This window comes from Orycteropus afer, unplaced genomic scaffold (genome assembly GCF_000298275.1).
Source record: "Orycteropus afer afer isolate SDZICR_OR568_19922 unplaced genomic scaffold, OryAfe1.0 scaffold00267, whole genome shotgun sequence".
Taxonomy (NCBI): domain Eukaryota; kingdom Metazoa; phylum Chordata; class Mammalia; order Tubulidentata; family Orycteropodidae; genus Orycteropus; species Orycteropus afer.
This window is the reverse complement of record NW_006921854.1, coordinates 4,195,748-4,215,240: the sequence shown is the minus strand read 5'-3', so window position 1 is coordinate 4,215,240 and position 19,493 is coordinate 4,195,748. Positions and strand designations below refer to the sequence as shown.

The 19,493-nt window shown below is 52.1% G+C and overlaps 1 protein-coding gene across 1 annotated transcript in view; it reads left to right on the top strand.

Annotated features, from left to right (window-relative positions):
- The window catches only part of COL15A1 (collagen type XV alpha 1 chain), a 70,045-nt gene that overhangs the window by 24,994 nt on the left and 25,558 nt on the right, over window positions 1–19,493 (top strand). The window contains exons 10-23 of the mRNA XM_007950336.1: window positions 519–569; window positions 2,828–2,830; window positions 3,002–3,061; window positions 4,242–4,340; window positions 5,537–5,662; window positions 6,206–6,268; window positions 11,894–11,929; window positions 12,297–12,437; window positions 12,606–12,674; window positions 12,972–13,007; window positions 13,115–13,198; window positions 15,264–15,329; window positions 17,325–17,360; window positions 19,381–19,443. Of these exons, the coding sequence (XP_007948527.1) occupies window positions 519–569; window positions 2,828–2,830; window positions 3,002–3,061; window positions 4,242–4,340; window positions 5,537–5,662; window positions 6,206–6,268; window positions 11,894–11,929; window positions 12,297–12,437; window positions 12,606–12,674; window positions 12,972–13,007; window positions 13,115–13,198; window positions 15,264–15,329; window positions 17,325–17,360; window positions 19,381–19,443 (933 nt within the window). The remainder of the gene's footprint in view (window positions 1–518; window positions 570–2,827; window positions 2,831–3,001; window positions 3,062–4,241; window positions 4,341–5,536; window positions 5,663–6,205; window positions 6,269–11,893; window positions 11,930–12,296; window positions 12,438–12,605; window positions 12,675–12,971; window positions 13,008–13,114; window positions 13,199–15,263; window positions 15,330–17,324; window positions 17,361–19,380; window positions 19,444–19,493) is intronic.

The window sequence follows — 19,493 nt, the reverse complement described above, 5'->3', positions numbered from 1 at the left end:
CCCCCTGCATAGACATACCTAATAATTCAGCCTGTCCACCCATCTATCCACCCATAGATCAACTATTGCCTTTACTGACAACTCAGTACTGTATCTGCAGAAGGGTTCATCTTTGTTGTCTGCACCTCCCATGCACCTCTCTGTGTCTTCCTTTTCCTCAGTGCCACTGTGTTTGGTACATTGCCCTTCCCTTCACCCAAATCAGTACTTGCCTCTACCAATCTAACAGCCAAACCACAATTTCAAAAAATGAAATAATGCCTCTTAAAAGCTGTGTTTGTGGAATGCTTCTAGTAAGAGACAAATCTGATTGTCAGGTCTGTGGGACTTCAGATGTCATGGTTTTCCCACTGGTCATTAGGCTCACAGTTCGAGAGCCAAGGGCAAGGGCACAGCCAGAGCAACTCCCCCCACCCCACCCCGGGTCTCTCACGAGACTGGACAGTGTCATCAGAACTCAGTAGCCCCATGTCCCAAGTACATGTTGACCAAGTTTTAGCCACATCGTCTTGTTTTAGGTTCAGAGCGGACTTGTGGGAATGAGAGGATGGGCTGGGCTCAGAAGAGAGGTTTGTGCCATGGCTGTTCCAGAAGACACGTTGGCTTCAATCAGGGGCCTGGAGCATTTTATTTGGGGCTAATTTAGTCTATTGTGATCAGGATAATCCTAGGGGAGCAGCAAGGGGACTGAACCCGACAAAGGTGGTGGAACTGAGAGACTGGGAGAACCATGCAAAGAGCACAGGGCTGTGTCCTGGCCAAGTCTCTTCCTACCACCTGCTGACCTTGGCCAAGTCCCTTGACCTCTGTAGGCCTCAGTTTCTGCATATGGGATCAGAGGGTCCTCCTGACCCCGCTGCTCTGGGTCTGAGCTCCGCTCTCTGCCCTGATTTTCTTCCTGGGAAAGTGTGGGACAGAGAGTGACAGAGGTCCACAGAGCTGGCATGCTTCCTAGCTGTCAAAGCTAGGCAAGTGCTGTACCATGTGTTTGCTTCAGTTTCTTCATCTGTGAAATAGGGTGGTAATGACCACCCCACAGGCAGTCAGGATAGAGTGAGGTGACTGTTTAGGAAAATGCTTTGTCTGTTGCTGGTCACCACAGAAAGATAAGAAATTCCTCTCACTGAGCCCACTGTTCCTGTGAAATTATGCAAAGGGGATGTGCCCAAAGCCCCAGGAACCCCCTATCCTGCAAAGTCCTGCCCAGGGTCTGCTCCAGGGCCACAGACAGCAAGTTAGCTGCCTCTGGGGACCCTTGCATCTCCACTGTGGCCCTAGACCTCTGCCCCACCTCCCCTCGCCCAGGCCTGCCCAGGGAGTTGTCTGTCTGTGGCGCCCCCACCCCAGGGCAGCAAGATTCCCTCCCTGATGCCTTCTTGAGTCAGCCTGCCTGCAGGATTTATAGGGAAGAGAGAGGGCTGGGGGCCCAGGGAGCTGGTCCCCTCATTCTTCTCAGCCTCTGGCTACCTCAGTAGCTTTTGTGGGAGAAAATGGGGTGCAGGTTCCCACAGGGTCTGCACGCAGCAGAGGACTATGAGTGGGGCCGTCATACCCCGCGTTTTCAGGATTTGACGTCCGTGTTTGCACGCTCCCTGCTGGCTCGGCTTTCTGTCACCTGCTTGGTGAAGGCTGGATTCTTCCTGACAGCCACTTCTCCTCGTATTTTCTCTCTCTCCTTCACAAATGTCTCTGTCATTCTGGAAGCCTTCCTTGAGCAACAGCTGGGTGCCAGCTGCTGGGACCTGGAGGTTCGGGGAGCCCAGGGTCTGGTGTGAGGCAGACCCATGAGCAGCTAAGCCCTTAAAAGTTCCTGGTGGTGCAGTTAGGGCCCTCGGCTGCTGTCTGAGAGGTTGGACGTTTGAGTCCTCAGAAGGCCTGGAGATCTGCGCTTGAGAATCAGCCACTGAACACCATGTTGAGTGGATCAAGATGGAGATCCTGGGGAGAGTGGGAGGAAGAAGATGCAGCAAAATTGAAAGACACAAAAATGATCAGAATTACTGGTCGAATAGAGATGACAGAACCCCTGAGACTGGGCGTCCGGGTTATCCTTCCACCTTGGAACTGGACTCCCTTCCGTGGATCAGCTCTCAGCCAAACAGTAGAAAGGCCTGCAAGCAAAGCACCTACACCGGGGAGATGTACCCCAACCCCAGGGAGAAGGAGCTCTGGTAGCACAGTGCCTAAGGCACTTGACTGCTAACCAGAGAGCTGGCAGTTCAAACCCACCAGCCTCTCCTTGGAAGGAAGGTTGGGCAATCTACTTCCGTAGTGATACCACCTCGAAAACCCAAGGAGAGGTCGCTATGAGTCAGGGCCGACTCGACAGCACATAACAACAACAACAACCACCCTAGGGAGATGCACCCCTTAGACCAGTCAACCATGAGACGTCAGAAGGGCAGCGTTTGCATAGGGGACGGCTGAGCAGACAGGAATGCACAGATAAGAAGGGCACAGGGAGGAATGGGAAGAGAGCTTTCTATGCTTGGGATTGTGATCGGGGTGTGAAACCAAATGTGCATGAACTGTTGAGGATAAAACGAGTCTGCTTTGTAAATTTACACCCAGATCACAATAAAAATTAAAAAAACAACAACAACGAAAGGAAACCCTACGGAACACAGTTCTGTGATACACATGGCGTCACCATGAGTTGTTACGGCGCTCGTGGGAGGAGCAGGGTGAGCACGGCAGACCTGGAGATGAAGCCGTGCTGGGCCTGGCTGGGGGAGTCCCAGGTGACAAGGGGGGGTGTGTGTGTGTCATGCTTGTCCACTGTGCAGTCCCTTCCACCACACCCCGTCCGCCTCAGCAATGGACACAGAAAGTCAGGACTCACTAGCTGAGGGGGACAGGGCACCCTTGGCTGTCTCTATAAGGAGCAAGCCCTTTATTCACTCCAGTGTAATTCTGGTCTTAAATGTGAACAGTTTCTATTCAAAGGAAAGGGGGCAGTGGGAGGGGTGCCCACGCTTTCTGACTGTTTTGTTCTTTTTAGGGTGATGCTGGAGAAGGGCTTCCTAGCTCCCCTGAACCTGCTGAGCCTGCTGGACCTACAGTAAGATTCCCACCCCGTCTGGTCACACCCACAATATACAAAGGCTAGGGATGCAGCAAAAATAGCCACAAGCCGAAGTGCCTTTATGGCAGCCACCAAAGCACCTTCCGGACAGAGCTCAGGGCACTCCAGTCTGCCAGCCCCTCCATGTGTTCGGCAGCGGAATTCACTTACGTCCTCCACCCTGAGTGGCTCAGGGGTTCCTCAAGCTCAGCCTATCCCAAACTGAACTTGACATCCATGATCCAGACCTGCTCCTCCTCCTGGGTTCCCCAACTCTGGGCATCGCACTAACCTACCTGGTCACCGAGAAAGAAACCAGGAAACCTTCACAAATGGTCTCTCCCCTCCTCCACCCCACCCAGTGAGTCAGCAAAACTGTCTGGCTGAGCAGAGTCTCTTCCTCCCTCTGAAGAAGGCATCAGCCTCCCATCTGGTGTCCCTGCAGCTCCTTGCTCTCACTCACACACACATGTCACCGTGGCCTTCCCAGGCCCAGTTATAACCTCACCACCCAGCCTCTCAAAAGGAGCTCAGTGTATACCTTCTAATGATTGAATTAGTCCTTGCCTGGTTCCTGTTTTCATGAATTAAGTATCAGAAAGATGTTTTGGAAATTCTCTTTTCTTCTTTGTGAGACTTTGATGCCATCAACAAGTATGCACCAAGTTCCTTCCCAAGGCCAGGCCTTGTCCTGGAAGCCCAGAAGTGTCTCAGGATTGGGCCTCTTCCTGAGGTGCCCTAGTCTAAAGGTACCGACAGGCACATGTGAAATGGCATCAAGTCCAGTGGTCATAGTACCAAACCAAGACCTCAGCAGAGGCCCGTGAGGACACAGAGGAGGAGGGATGAATTCCACCCAGAAATGGGGTGGAGAAGGCTTCCCAAAGGAAGTGACCATGGAACTGGGCCTTGAGGAAGAGTAGGATTTTTAAAGGCAGGAAAGGAGGCCGAGGTTGTGGGAGAGGCTAGTAAGTTAGGGGACTGGCTGTGTGTCCACTGCTCACCTAGGAAGCAGTAAAAGAGGAAGATAGCTGTAGAGAGGAGTGGGAGAAAGGCGAGAAGGAAAGTTGGGAGAAGCTATGAAGCTACTGAGTATGGGGAAAACATTTAGTGAACATGGCTGACCTTGGGCAGCGGCAGTTGCAGCCAAGTTGTGGGAGCTTTTTTCTCTCTCTAGGTGGGGACGGAGACCGAGGCTTCTAGCCTGGCCTGGGGCTCTGGCTTGGACTTTGGTTCTGGCTCTGGTGACCTTGCGCACAGTGAGGAGCTACTAAGAGTGAGTATGATGGGTCCAATGGCCTAGAGTCTGGGATTTCCTTGTAGATCACCCAGGAGGGAGGGACATGGGGGCTGGGTCACAGGGGACCCCAGCTTGGCTGTCACTGAGGCTTGCTGAAGCCAGTGATGAGTCCTCATGGGTTCATTATACTTTTCCCTCTGCTTTTGTATATGTTTGAAGTTGCCCACTTTCATGAGCTCCGTCTTGAGTATGAGCCTGAGCTCGCTTTCAGGACCTCCCCTTCTCCACTTCCCCTGGCGCCTTCTGGAGTAGGCTGTCCCACTGCTGCCTCCAGCAGGAGAACTACTTGACTGTCACCTCTGTGGTTCTGTTGAGTCCCACTCTCATCCTTTGCTCGATAGGGAGGCTTCTTCTCTGGGTAGCATTTCACACTTTGGCTTCCAGAGTGTTCTTGAAATCCCACTTAAGACTACAGCCCCCTTACCTCTCCGATTCACCCTTTTCTAGCTCCCTTTCGCCTCATTGGCACTTCTTGCCTCCGTGACCGCTGCCCAAGGCTGGGGCTCCGTTGGCCCCTCTCTAAACAACCCCAGGAAGGACTCCTCCCTTCCCCCGCTGCAGCTGGCACCTCTGTCCCCACAACTCCAGCCTCATCTCCAAGCCTTCCTTTGAGCTGAGTACTCGTCCTCCACCCCCATCAGAAGGGCTCCACTTGGCTACCCCTCAGCCCTCTCCTCATGACCAGGCTGGAAGGGCTCTGGTCTCATTGGATGAGTGAATCAGGAGCCAGATGGGGCTTCCAGGCTGGTGGTGGCTGGAACCCAGCAAGGGTTGAATGAGATGATGCATTTCAGGAAGATTCTTAGCAAGAGTTAAAACAACAGGCAGTTTTTGTTTGAACCCCTCTGTTAACTAGAAAACTAAATTAGCCAGAGCACCTCTGAGAATTCTAACTAATTGGGTTTTTATTAGATACACCCATCTAGGGAGAAAACATCAAATAATGGGGTCAGAAAGGCCTGGATCCAAATGTCAGCTCTTCTGCTAATTAGCTGAGTGAGAACCTCTGAGTCAGTCACATCATCTCACAAGCCTCAGTTTCTCTATGTGCAAAGTGGAAATACCAACCCCGACTTCTGTTGTGAGGGATGGAGAGGATGCGTGGAACACAGGGGCACGGTGTGGACTCTCCCTCCTCCCCCCCCACATTTCTAACGGAGCGTGTTTCCCAGGGTCCCCCAGGCCCACCGGGCCCGCCTGGCTCACCCGGGATACCAGGAAAGCCAGGAGCTGATGTTTTCACGGGACCCCCTGGATCCCCTGGCAAGGATGGAGCTGCTGGTGAACCCGGGCCCTCCGTGAGTTTCCAAAGTCCACCCCCTCCCTGTGGCCATGGGCTTCTGCAGCCAGGGAGAGGTGCGCAGATTGCAGACCCCCAGCACTGGCAGAGGCTCGTGACAGGGAGAGAGCAGCTAGCTCATGTTAGTAAACAAACATCCTCCTTGTGGAATCGTTCCTAAGATTCATCAGAAGTGGCGCCAAGAAAAGCCTCATCTTACGTGTTGCTTGGCTGCTGTATCTTAGCATAGGAAATCCAGACCATGTGGGGTCATCGAATCCCAGGCTGTCAGTCCTGGGCCTGGGCTGGGAGACCTTAGGAGACCATCCAGTCCAATGGTGCACAGGGCAGAGGAGAAAGCATGACTCAGACAGTGAAGGGCATTGCTCCAGAAGTGACGGCCAGTGGTGGCCTTTCTTGGAGCTGGCACAGAGCCCTGGCCCCACTGCCCTCACCCACTGGGCTCTCCCAACCCTGCCCTCCTTTTTCTTCCCGGTCAGAGTTTGTTTGTTGTTCTTATCAGAGATGTCGTGAGCTGATTGCTGATGTTGTTACTCCCCAGGGCCCGGAGGGAGAGCCTGGACTTGATGGAGCCTCTGGCCTTCCCGGGATGAAAGGGGAGAAGGTACCAGAAGGTGGGAGGGTGCCAACACAAGGGAGCCACTGGGCCCACACATCCTCTCTCTGACCTCCAGGTCTGATCTTGCCTCTCGTGTGAACACCCCCTCCAACACCCTTGTGGCCCTCTCTGCCTGTAGCCCCATCACTGGGCTCATTATGCCCAAAACTGAGCTCAGCGTCTTCTCTGCCCATGTCTGTGTGTTCCCAGCTTCAGAGAATGGCACCACCACCTACCCTGTCACCCAGACTTCAAAACAGTCTTCCCCAACTCCTCCTCCCTCTCCCTTTCCTAGCAGTCAGTCACTGCCAAGACCCGGTCTGGCTTCCACGTCCCTCACTTTCTCTGCACCCTGTCTGACTTCACCTTTTCTGGCTCCTGGTGCCCCACTCTCTCCACCCTCAGTCCCTCCTTCCCAGCTGCCCTGTTCCTCTTCCTGTAGCAGGACTGCCGTCAGGCACTGCCCTCCCCACTGAGAAACCATCCCTGGCTCCCCGCTACCTGCAGGGCCAAGCCCTGCTTGTCATTGGAACATTCTTTACGTGTGTAATTCAGTGTTGCTAATGTCTCTTCAGGGAGCTCTGGTAGCATAGTGGCTAAGACACTTGCCTGCTAACCAGACGGCTGGCGGTTCAAACCCACCAGCCACTCCTCGGAAGGAAGGTTGGGCAATCCTACTTCCGTAGTGATACTGCCTCGGAAACCCAAGGAGGGGTTGCTATGAGTCGGGGCCGACTCGACGGCACATAACAACAACAACAACAATGTCTCTTCATGCTGTGCCAGCATCACTGTCACCTATTTCCAATTTTCCCTTCACCCTTAGGGGAAGCTAGGTGTCTCCCACGCAGGGAGTCCACTTTCCCCTCGTACCGCCTCTGGGGACCGCTGACAGGTTACAGACAGGCCTCCGGGGCCCTGCCTGCTCTGCACCAGGCTGCCCTCCTCTTCCCCTCGCGTGGCCTCCCTGCCATGAGCCAGCCAGACTGAAATTCTCTGGCAGGCTCGATTTTCCAGCCTCCTGCCTTGGCACATAGTTTTCTTTCTGTTGGGGCTGTCCTTCCCCTCTCATCCTCCAAGGCCCAGTTCAGAGCTGTCGTCTGGCAGCTTGTCCTGACTGCTCATGGCAGGACATGCCATGCTTCCTCCCCTCGCCATCAGTACAGCACTTGCTGTGCTGTGACCCTCTTAGCCAATGACCCAAAAGCTGTTAGCTTACCTCCCTGCCCTGAAGCCCAGCAAACAAAGAGCACGTGTCAGATAAGCTAACAACCTTAGTGTCATTGGCTGAGAGGAGTCCCGGCAAAGTAAATGCTGTCCCGCTGGAGAGGGACTCTGGTGACATAGTGGCTAAGGCATTTGGCTGCTAGAAGTTTGGCAGTTCAAACCCATTGGCTGCTCCGTGGAAGGAAGATGAGGCAATCTACTTCCGTCAAGATTTGCAGCCTTGGAAACCCAAGGTGGGGTGGGTGTCACTGTGAGTCGGAATCAACTCGATGGCAGTGGATCTGGTTGTTGTTTTTGACAGACAGTGGAGGAAAGAGGGATGTTTTACTGTCTCTGTATCCACAGAGCTACACAGGCCAATCAGTATTGGCTTTTGATGAATGAGGAAACGTCCTCAGATAGTACACTATTTTCATCTGCCATTCCTGGGGTCCCTGGTACCTTCACTCCCTGGGGCCCCCTTTCTGGGAGCCCCGAGCTGATGCTGTGGGGAGGTGGGGACAGGGTTCCTTTCTATAGGATGTTCCCCAGCCTGGTGGATGAGATAAGCCTTGCCAGCCAAAGGGGGCAGGAGAGAGACAGTGAGCCTCAAGTTAGTGACGGAATGGCAAGTCTGTCTGGAATTCTGTGGTAGTCCCTCCCAGCTGGGATGGGGAGTGGGACCTCCAGGGCGCCCCACCTAGATGAAGATGTGGAAAATGCTGACTCCCCAGACAGTATCCTCTTCACTGAGCTGATTTTACTATTTCTGTCAGCACTCAAGTGTGTTTATTTTAACAGTAAGTTGATTTTCGTGGAAGATCATTTCTCAGAAAAAGAAGAAAGAAAACAGTTGTCAGACTATGTAGCACTTATTTCATAGCACCAACTGCCACAAGAAATTAAATTTTGCAGGAAACATCACAGACCTACACTCATCTTGCCTGTTCTTACCAACTCCCCCCCCCCCTCCTTCCTCCTACGCACTAGGTCTTGACATTGAAACTGCCCGCACTGTCTCTGCAGGCAGTCCCACACAGGTGCACCCTGAAGCTGCTTAGAGGCACGTCATGCACTGGGCTGCAGGTCTGCCCAGGGTCGTTGTGGGAGACAAATCGTGTGTGTTTGTTGGCTTCTGAGCTTTGCCAGGAATCCTAAGTTATGTGTACATGGGAGTCCTTAGGTGGCACAAAGGGTTAAGCCCTCGGCTGCTAACCAAGAGGTTGTCAGTTCAGATATGCCCAGGGAGCCTTGGACAAGAGGCCTGGCAGTCTGCTTTGGGACGATGCCAGCCATTGAAGTCCTGTGGAGCACAGGACTGACTCCACGGCAGTGGGTTTGCTTCTTTTGTTTGTTTATTTTTTATCTGATTAGTAATCCTGGTCTATTTTATGTTTTTGAATTTCGTTCCACATTTTTCTCCCACTTCATCCAGGATCACCAGTTTTGATCCAGTTTTGGCATTGGTAGCCAGCACCTCTAATTCTTCTGGCCTCAGGGTTGGGTAGGCTAAGGTTCCCATGGTCCGTTAAGCCCTTGGACTAGTTATCATGTGTCTTTGATTTTCTTCACTTTTCTTTGCTTCAGACAAGGAGAGACCAATTCTTAGATGGCCACTTGTGAGCTTTAAGACCCCACTTGCTATTCACCAGAGCAGAATGTAGGGCAGTGGTTTTTTTGTCCTATGTTGTGCCACCTGAGCTTGGTGTCCCTAAGCCCACAGGCCCAGTGACTCACTCCTTCAAGGTCCTTGGTTGTGGCTAAGAAGTTATCTGAACCTTGTCCCCTGTTAGCTTTGTATGTGGACATTTTTGTAGCACATGTAAATACATATGTGGGGTGTTGTCTGCCAAACCTCCGTGTGTTTATGGATGTGTTTCCATTCACCTGCCCACATCTGATCTTCTAGTTTGTCTACCTAGGGGTCCACCTGTAGGTTAGTGTTATTACTGGTAATAATAGCAGTATTGTGTGTGTAACAGGATTTACCTTTGTTGTCTAGACCTCTTGTGCGCCTCTCTCTGTCTGCCTTTTCTTTAGTGATATGGTGCTGGCCACACGCTTTTGTTATAGGGTCTTTCCCTTCCCCCGTCTCAAATCTGTCTCTTAATTAGCCGTCTATGTCCCCTCCACTCCCCTCTTGTCCCTGGTAACCAACAAAGACAATTTCCTTCCTTGAAATTAAAGGTGTAAACCTTTCCTTGACTTTTTGCAGTAATGGCCTCACGCAATGTTTGTCCTTCTGTGGTTGACTTATTTCACTCAGCAGAATGTCCTCCAGGTTCATCTGCATTTTGAGGTGATTCGCGGATTCTTCGTTACTCTTCGGCGTTGCTTAGTATTCCATTGTGTGTATGCACCATAGTTTGGTGATCCTTTCATCTGTTGATGTTTTGTTTTGTTTTTTTACTGCTACTTTCTGGTCAAGTAAAAGCAGACTCTTGAAGGACTCAGAAATTTGCATCTTTTCCTTCTGAGAACTTGAGGGAAGCCTTGCACTTGACATTGTGAAGAAACAGAAAACAAATTAAACCAAGGAATATGCCCTGGATGTACTCATTTTGGCTGAGTAATAGTCCGTTGTGTGGATGTACCACATTTTGCTTACCCATCTCTAACTGTAGGAGCTCTGGTGGCTTAGTGCCTAAGGCATTTGACTGCTAATCAGAAGGCTGGTGGTTCAAACCCTCCAGCTGCTCCTCAGAAAGAAGATTGGGCAATCTCTTTCTGTAGTGATACCGCCTCAGAAACCCAAGGAGAGGTCGCTATGAGTTGGATCCAACTTGACGGTGGTGCGTTTGGTTTTTGGTTCTCTATTTGTGGCTGGGAACTTAGGTCGTTTCCATCTTTTGGCAGCAGTGACACTGGTGTACAAGTGTCTGTTTGAATCTCTGCTTTTTCCAATTCTTCTGAGTTTATACCTAGAATGTGATACATATGTATAGTGGAATATCACTCAGCCACAAAGAGAAATAAAGTCCTGATACATTTTAAAATGTGGATGAACCTTGAAAATATCATGCTGAGTGAATTAAGTCAGTCACAGACTGACAAATGTTGCATGATTCCACTCATAGGAAAGATCTAGAACAAGCAAATGTATACAGACCTAAGGTTATCAGTGGTCACCAAAGGTGGGTGTGAGGGAGGGGATAGGGAGGTTCCCTGTTTAGGAGACACGGAGCTTTCATTAAAAGGGTGAAGGACAAGATTGGACACAGATAAATGTTTATAGCATGATGAACACAGTGTCACTAAATCACACATGATATAATGTTGAAACAGCAAATGTTTTGTTACAAATATATTAGTTGTTGTTGTTGTTAGGTGCCCTTCTTTCGGCCCCGACTCATAGCGACCCTCCTTGGGTTTCCAAGGCAGTATCACTACGGAAGTAGATTGCCCCATCTTCCTTCCGAGGAGTGGTTGGTGGGTTTGAACCACCAGCCTTCTGGTTAGCAGTCAAGTGCCTTAGGCACTACGCTACCAGAGCTCCCACAATGAAAAACAGACTGAGTACACAAAGACACACACACAAAAAGGAGGCACAGGAACTAGAAGAAGCTCCGTCAGATGCAACGACACTTTTGAGCCTTCGCCTGCCACGGCATCCGCTCTTCAGCTCGCGTGCTTCCCGTGGCAGGGACCTCACGCCCTGCCCTGCATGGCCTTCCACTGCCGGATGGATCCGCTCATGAGGACGTCTGCATTGCCTTCCACTGCCGGATGGATCCACTCATGAGGACGTCTTCCCTCACTCTGCTGTCAAAGAGGGCTCCCTTCTCACTTGCAGTGTCCCTAGCCCAGTCTTGGCTGAAATCCAGGGCCACCCCAGCCAACCCTTCTGGCGGCCCTTCCCTCTGCTCGGAGCTCCACTGGCTCCGTTCTGCAGGATCCACATCCAGCCCCCAGGAGACCAGTACTGTGGCCCCCGCTGGGCGCCTGCAGCCTGCTTCTGTGTGCAAACACTAGCTCGTGGTCTTTAGATTTTTCCAGAAGAGAATCACTGATTGTTCACAGTCCCCCAGACTCTAGAGAATATGTACGAGTTACCGAAGCCCCTTCACTTAGCTCAGAGTAGAGGAAGCCCCCCTTTACCTCTGACATGGGAGGGATGGGGAAGGGGACTGTCCCAGCACACCGACAGTCCCCAAAGAAATGCTTCCTCTGACGCCCCTGGTTTTGACTCTTAAACAAATGATAAGGTAATAATTGAAAAATGACTCTCAGTGTTTTTCAGCATGCCTTGCGTAGTGGACTGACCTGCTGTCCTACACTCAGTGGCTCTGTGACACCAGGGCAGGAAGGGTCCTGTTTTCATATCCTGTTCCTTACGAGTCCCTAAGTCTGCCTTTTCTCACCCCTGACATACACGTAAATGACACCTCTGAGATAGGTTCATTAGCTTTGATTTTTCTTTTTCAGGGAGCAAGAGGGCCTAATGGCGCAGTTGGTGAAAAGGTAAGAAGAAAAGCCTCCTGGTCTTCCTGTCCTCCCTCGGGTTTGCTGTGGTTGGACTGTTGGGCTGGAGTATGGAACGCGTCTCTGTCTTGGAGCAGAGAACCATGTCAGAGGGGCTCCTCAGCGGAGGTGGACCAGCTGGGAGGAAAGTGCCTTCGAGCTCCTTCCTCACCGCCCCCCCCCCACAAGTGTGCAGACACCCCGAGCAGCTTGTTTCCAAGAGAACTGTCAGTTAGCGCGACAGCTGCTCTGTACCGAGACGCGCCCCATCAGAGACTTCGTCAGCCTGATTAAGTTCAAAGACCACCTCTCTGACTCAGGCGTGTGCTCGCAGGGCTGGGTAATCAGCCTGTCCTCTTTCTCGCAGGGTGACCCCGGCAACAGAGGCTTACCAGGGCCCCCAGGCAAAAATGGACAAGTTGGCTCCCCAGGGCTCATGGGTCCTCCAGGGCCTCCTGGACCGCCTGGGCCTCCAGGCCCTGGATGTGACACTGGACTTGGATTTGAGGTAGTTGTCCCCCTTTTATGGTTAAAGAGCCATGCACGCTAATGGCTACCTGAAGGGAAGCTGGTGGGAGGGTGGGCTACGCTGACGCCTCTCTGGGTCCCCAGCTTCTGGTACTGCACCTGGCACAGGTAGATGCCCAGAGCACGGTCACTCTTTCTGCTTTCCTAGGACACCGAAGGCTCTGGGAGCATCACACTGTTGAGTGAACCCAGGCTCTCCCGACCAACGGCTTCACGGGTAGGTTGGTTTCTGAAAGGTTCATTTTGAGGAGTGAGGGACACAAGGACGCGAGGCAAATCCCCATCCAGAGTGGGGTCCTGTTGCTGTCCATGGGGTGTGCCTTCCTTCAGATACAGGAGGGGGCTTTGCCCCTCATCCTTCCCTCCCACTGCCAGGGATGAAATCGGTGCGAGAGCTCAGGGAGAGATGGCGCGATGCTGGTGGGAACCAATGGGAACCAGCAAAGTGGATCGAAGAAAACCGAGAATCTGTTGTTGTTGTTTGTGTGTGGTTTTTGTTTTGTTTTGTTTTCAGGGTCCTAAAGGAGAAAAAGGAGACCAGGGACCCAAGGTGAGGTCATGGATCTGAGATGGGTGTGGGGGTGTCTTTTCAGCCTGGTCCTACGAGCATGATGCATTTACAAGGGTTCTTTTCCTTTTTCTTGCTGCTGGAACCAGGGTGACAGGGGAATGGATGGAGCCAGCGTTGTGGGACCCCCTGGGCCCCGGGGGCCTCCAGGACGCATAGAGGTCTGGGCTAGCGTGAGTATGATCTGTACGGGAGCGGGACCCGCATAATTTTGGCCTTGCGAAGGGCAGGAGGTTGTCCACACGTTGGCTGCCTTCAGGGCTGCTGTTAGCGGGGTGTGCAGAGCGGGCATCTGGCACCCGTGGCTTCCACTGCCAGTGCACCCCACCTGTGTGTTCCTACCCCGCTACCACTGTTCTCATGGTGCTTCCAGAACATTCTTCTGGTCGACAGAACATGAGGGCCAGTTCAGAAGGCAGCCCAGGGGCAGAGAGCTGTTGGGGCCCAGCCAGGCTCTGAAGGAGCGAAAAAGTAGAGTCAGAGATTCAGAGGAAAGCCCCCTGCCCCCTTACCACTAACAGAGGTGACATGGAAGGACTTACCCTATGAGAGAGCCCAGGTTCCTGCTAACTGAGCCCCAGGTCCAACAGCCTTGTCCACAAGTCCTTGGGTGTCCTCCCTGGAGGCAGGTGAACCCCAACAGAAAGAAAGGTGGCCCTGACCTGAGTGTGCCGGTTATTGTTCCCCAAACTGCCAGTCAGATAGGCCACTCTGTCCCCCAAGGGCACAGTAAAGGGCCAAGAGAAGCCACTAAGCGAGCTCCTTTCGTGTCAAAGGCACTGTCCTAAGTGCGGAGAAAGCATCCCTCCCCAACCCTCATCAACAGGAAAGTGAGGCTGATCACTAAGATCTCTGCAGGGTGGGCTCCATGTTGTGGACCCGCCAATCCTCCTCCAGGTCTGTGTGTACAGCAGTGGCCTGGTAATGTCTCCTCCATGTGCTCCTGGGCGTCCATTTCACCTGTGAAGCCCCAGGGCCTGCCACATGGTGCGTGTCCAGTCACTGTCAGCTGAGTGGACTGTTAGACACCATTTAGTCCTCTGTTAGAATCAACTCAAAGACACACACAACAACTACAAAAAACACCCATGTGCGTACACTCCACATCAGACCTGTGGGTGCAAAGAGAAGTAGACAAGGTCCCCACCTCCTAGGAGGCCCCAGCCCAGGCAGGGCGAATGGCTGTAGCAGTCCTGTAACTGAGATGTGGAAGTGTGCAAATAAGAAAGAAAGGATGGGATACGAGAGATCAAGGAAGGCTTTCTAGAGGAGGTGTCTTTTCTTTGAGCAGGGACTCGAAAGCTGGGGAAGATTTATCCGGTTGGCGTGGACTACAGGGCTTCTAGGGTGTGAGTGGCAGGGCCACCATGAGCCAAAACAGCAGTAGGAACTTGTGGGTGTGCCCCAGGCCCAGGAGCTGACTGGTGTGGGAGAGCGGGCTTGGGGTGGGCGGATAGGGATGGAAATTTGGAGAGAAAGCTGGATTGTGGGCTGAGACCAGATTGCAATCCACTTACTATTAGGACATCATATTTGTGAAAAATCGTGGCCCTCCTGAGAGAAATGATATCATCCTGGTAGATGGCAGAAAGACAAAAAGCCCCAAATGACTGGGAAAGGATGACTAGAACAAGAAAAGGATGATTTAAAAATAATCAAGTGTGGGTAAGGGTGGGGGCGGTAGGTACTTGCACTCACTCCTAGTGGGAGTATCCACTGCACAGCTCCCATGGACCGCTTCTTGGCAGTCAGTTAAAACTAGAAATGTCCACAGCCAACAGTCCCACACAGAAGGATTTCCAAACTATATACTTGAGTGAAAAAAGCAAGTTGAAGAGTAATACAGACAGCACAATACATTCATGTAAATTAACCACACACACGCATACAGGAATATACAAAACAATACTACGTATTTTCTGTGAGGGCGTATGGGGGATAGGTATATGTGCTTAAAATTTTTAGAGGGAGGATGCCTTCATATGTCATGCAGTTTAAACATTAATTAAACAAGGAAAGTGATAAGGCACCTCGGGGCTGTTCTGTCAGAGGTGAGAGGTGTGTGGGCTGGTGGTGGGGTTGAGGGTGTTATGGAAAGAGGTGAGGGGTGTGTGGGCTGGTGGTGGGTTGAGGGTGTTATGGCAGTCTGCCCGTGCACTGTCACGCTGGGTGACTCTCATTGGAAGCAGACGGAACACATGCTGGGTTCTGTTCTCATTGTCTGCCGTTACTCTTCAGGCTCTGTCCAACGTCACCCGTGGACTCGTGAATTTCTCGGACATTCCTGAGCTCATCGGGCCTCCGGTGCGTATCCACAGCGGTGCTGGAGCATAGTTCCTCCCCAGACGTTCCTAGTGAAACAGATTCGGTTTGGTTTGGAATGCTTTTAGTTCCTGAGGCGTAGAGCTAGGATATAGGACAGTAGAGTAGAAGGACCTTTGCGTTCTTACAAGTCGCTGTATCTCATCATGCGTGGTTCTGTGCAGTGCACTGGGAGCTTCTGTTCCTCCCCGTTGGAAATATGTGAACTGGGATTCAGAGAGTCGGAAGTAACAGACAAACTGATGTCTGTGTGATGCATCTGGCCTGCTCATATTTGCATCACCTTGTTGCCAGGCCAGCAAGACCTTGAGAGGCCTATCATTGTGCTACTGGGGAAACTGGAGGCTCAGGGAGGGGACATGACTTGCTTTGATCTCTTGAGCCCCGTCTTAAGAGAGCAGGCAACTAATGTGTAAAGAAGTTGAATTGTTTATTCAAGGCCACACTGGTGGTCCATGGGGAGATGGGACTGAAGAGGAAGGGTGCCTCTTCCTCCAGCCTCTACAATAAATCTGCATTGCGTCTTCTAGCACCTGCTGGGTGGCAGCTGGGGAAAAAAGAGCTCTGGCTTTGGGACCCTTGGAGTCCATCCCCAGCTCCACCATGCACCACTCTGAGCCTCCGCTTCTCCTCTGTGGCAACATCTCACCAGACATGGGCAGCTGATAAGAGGTGGCAGAAGTGAAACTACTTTGTAAACTGAGGCACTCACCCCAAGCGCATGAGGTTTATCCTTCCACAGCTGTGCAATCCACATGTCTGCTGGGGCCGCCCAGCCTGCAGGTCCCAGTGAGGCTGGCCCGTAGCCCCTCCATGTCCAGGGCAAAGCCAGTGCTCTCCCCACGATCTCTGCAGATATCTGGGAGGCCCCTCTGGTGCCAAGTGTCTCCTTCTGCTAAGTGACCTCTTAGTGGTTGTCTTCCTGTCTTCAGTGGAACAGCCTTTCTTGATTTCTACTAAGACAATCAAACACCCAATAATCACACTCTACCCGTAACCGCAACCGTAAACCAGCCCACAAGTCCAAGTCCATGCACAGAGCCTGTTTTCACCGAACGGTGTTGGAGGTTCAGGGTGATAGGTGGGTTGATGCTGAAGCAAAACACAGGCAAGCCTAAAAGTGAGGGTGGTGTCTCTGTCCCTGCGGTCCCTGGGCCCTGCCTGCCTGCATTGCCACACTCACCCTGAGTCTCCCTTCCTCTCAGCTCAGGGCAGGTGGACCATCCCTGCACCTCACCTGGGCACATCCAGGCCCTCAGTGGTCCTCTCCAGCACTAGGGATTCCTCAGGTTTTCGTTCCCTGTGTGAGAGACCTCTATTCCTGGCCGTATGCTTCCTGGCCCCGCTACATGCACAGTATGTTGGGAAGCTTGTCAGTACCTACTTAGATCCCTCTCTAGTTTGTGCTAAATTTGAAAGCCTTTAATGGCTGCAGGTATCTGGGGCTGGCAGGAAGAAGGGTCCACCCAGATGGAGTGAACCAAACTGTGTGTCCAGAGACTTTGAGATGGATGGAGGGAAACCTGGCTCCTATGAGGAAATGAACTGAGTCCTACGGACCTGTCCCCACTTCCACCCCTGAATACATATCAGCTCACGCACACATGCTGGGAACACTCCTGGGAGTTCAGGAACATGTGCTAGAAACAATGCTTATCGAAGCACCAAGTGCTACTTGAGGGCCCTGGGTGACTTCACAGAGGAGGCTGCCATGTGAAACCAAGGGATTCTGGCCCAAGGGAGCCAAGGCTCCGGGTCCCTAAGAAACTCTGGCTCCGCCCCCCAGCTACTTTGTGCGACTCTACAGAGGTTTCTTGCCCTCCTGGGCTGCAAAGCTTCCTCTGCCTAATGGCCCGGTGAGCCCTTGTGGGGGAGGATGCCTGGGTTCTGGAAGGTGCTGGGAGGGCTAGAGCACTGCTGCCGTGCCCGTGAGAAGGCCACGTCTAATCTGGCCTGCTTTGCCTTGGTGTGTCACAGGGGCCAGAGGGCATGCCTGGGCTGCCAGGATTTCCAGTAAGTACCCGCTGGCTCTTCCGTCTACACTCCTGGCTTTACTGTTCCCGGGTCTTTGCCCCTTCTCCTCCTTCCTCCTGGCATGCTGTTTTCTTCCATCTCCATGCACCAAAGGTCTCATGTCATCTTGTCCAGGGAGCCTTCCTCGTTGCTCCTACCTTGTGGATCCTTCCCTTCTTTGAGTCCCACAAGGCTTTGTTCCCACTTCTCTTCTGGGCTTGCTTTCTTTTTTTTTTTTTTCTGCCTTAAATGATAATTTTTTGAGCCTCGTCCTTTGTTCTCATCTGCACTGTAAACGGCTTCTGGAGTGTCAGGTCCCTCTCTGCCCCAGAGCCAGCCAAAGCCCAAGCAGTGGTTAACTTCCTGTAAACGCAAGTAGATGAGTCAAGCATTTCAAGTCAATAAAGTCCATCAAAGTCCCCAAAGAGATGGAGTGGTGCTGACTGGGGCAAGGGAGGGAGGTGAGCTGTGGGATAGAACTCCAGTAACTGGTAGGCTGGGTGCACCACTGTGAGGCCGCCACCCCAAAAGGGGAGAGTACATTTCTTTGTAGAAAGTTTTGTCTGAAACTTTGAGCCTTTGCTTAAACCCACCTACCTGACCTCAGCATGGGGGCTACAGGATTTCTTTAAGACACTAAATGAGTGGTTCTGGGGTTCCCTCTAAAAGACCAAATGACGGGGCTGCTTCCAGAAGAAATGAAGGAAATGTGTCAAAAATGTAACAGAAGGTGGTTTTTAACTGTGGAATTATAAGTGGCTTTTGTTTCTTTATGCTCTTTTGAACTTGGTATATTTTCTAAAGGACTCTGCCCTATGGAGATGCTAAAATACCCATGAAGCAGACATTGAAGATCAGAGGAGAGCGTGGTGGCCTTGGAGAAGCCCCCTGTGTCAGGAAGAGAGAGGCCAGGCCTCTGGGCTCCACCACTAGCTTGGCTGCTCCATGGCCTGGAATATGTTCCAGATCCGTTTTCCTCCAGCTGAGCATTCCGGAGGGAGTGCCCGGCCCCTCAGAAGAGGCTCTAGGGCCATGACAGGGAGTAGGAAGGGGTCAGGCAAGCAGAGTCCAGGCCATAGCCTTCCAATAAGGGAGGCTCCCTATTGAAGTGCTTTATGTGTTGGGTTTCCATTTAACACTTTATTTGGGGAAAAGAAAGGAAAGAAATGCCAAGAGCTTCGTTACTAAAAAATGATAATAGCAGATACCTGAAAGCCATGACTCTAATGGGTAACTCACCCTTTAACCCAGCAGACAAGACCGGAATTTGTGAAAAGTTAAGTGGCAGGGAAGTGTTGAAATGCCTTTTGTGGGGGCAGGAGTCATTGCTGTGTGAGTCATTGTCAAATGTGTTGGAGTTGAGGTCACCTGCGCTGGGAGTTCTGGAGGGTATGTGAGATTCGGCTCTGCAGAGATGGGTGCATGGGTGTTCTGGTGGGGGGATGGCAGGGATAGAGGGGCAGAGGCAGTGAGGGACGGTGCTGAGGGTTCAGGGGAAAGGGATCCCCCCTGCTGGTGTGAAGTGGAGTAGAAGTGGAATGTGAAGTCTAGGTGTGCTAGACAGTCTCCTATGCTAGGTGCTAGGAGTATGGAGGCCTGGCTGGGGTGGGCTGGAGATGCTGGGCTAGGCTACTTGGATCCCATTGCACTGACACTGGGAGCCAGAATGCCTCCTCCTCCAGGAGGCATGGAAGGAGAGCGGGCTGGACTGCAGGATGGCCTGGGAGGCCAGCGAGGGCAGAGCTGTGTCCATAGCCCCAGATGGAGGAAGCTGGAGGATGAGGGGACACAGAACCACAGGCCACATGATGCTCTGTGTGTTTCATTTCTGGCAGACCCTCATTTCCGTACCAATTAAAATTAGGAAAATCCTAGGGCTAACTGTCACATCCACTGCCTGGGGAATGTCACTCTCTTTCCTTCTACTTTTTGAAGAAAACAAACAAGCAAACAAATTTCCGATTGATTGAAGCATTGTAATCTAAACAAGAACCAAAAACCCTGCATCAATTCTTTCTAGGGCCCTAGAGGACCAAAAGGTGACACCGGTGTACCTGGATTTCCAGGACTGAAAGGAGAGCAGGTAAGAGGGGCCCAGGAAGCTGAGTAGGATTGTCCTCCAGAATTTGCTAA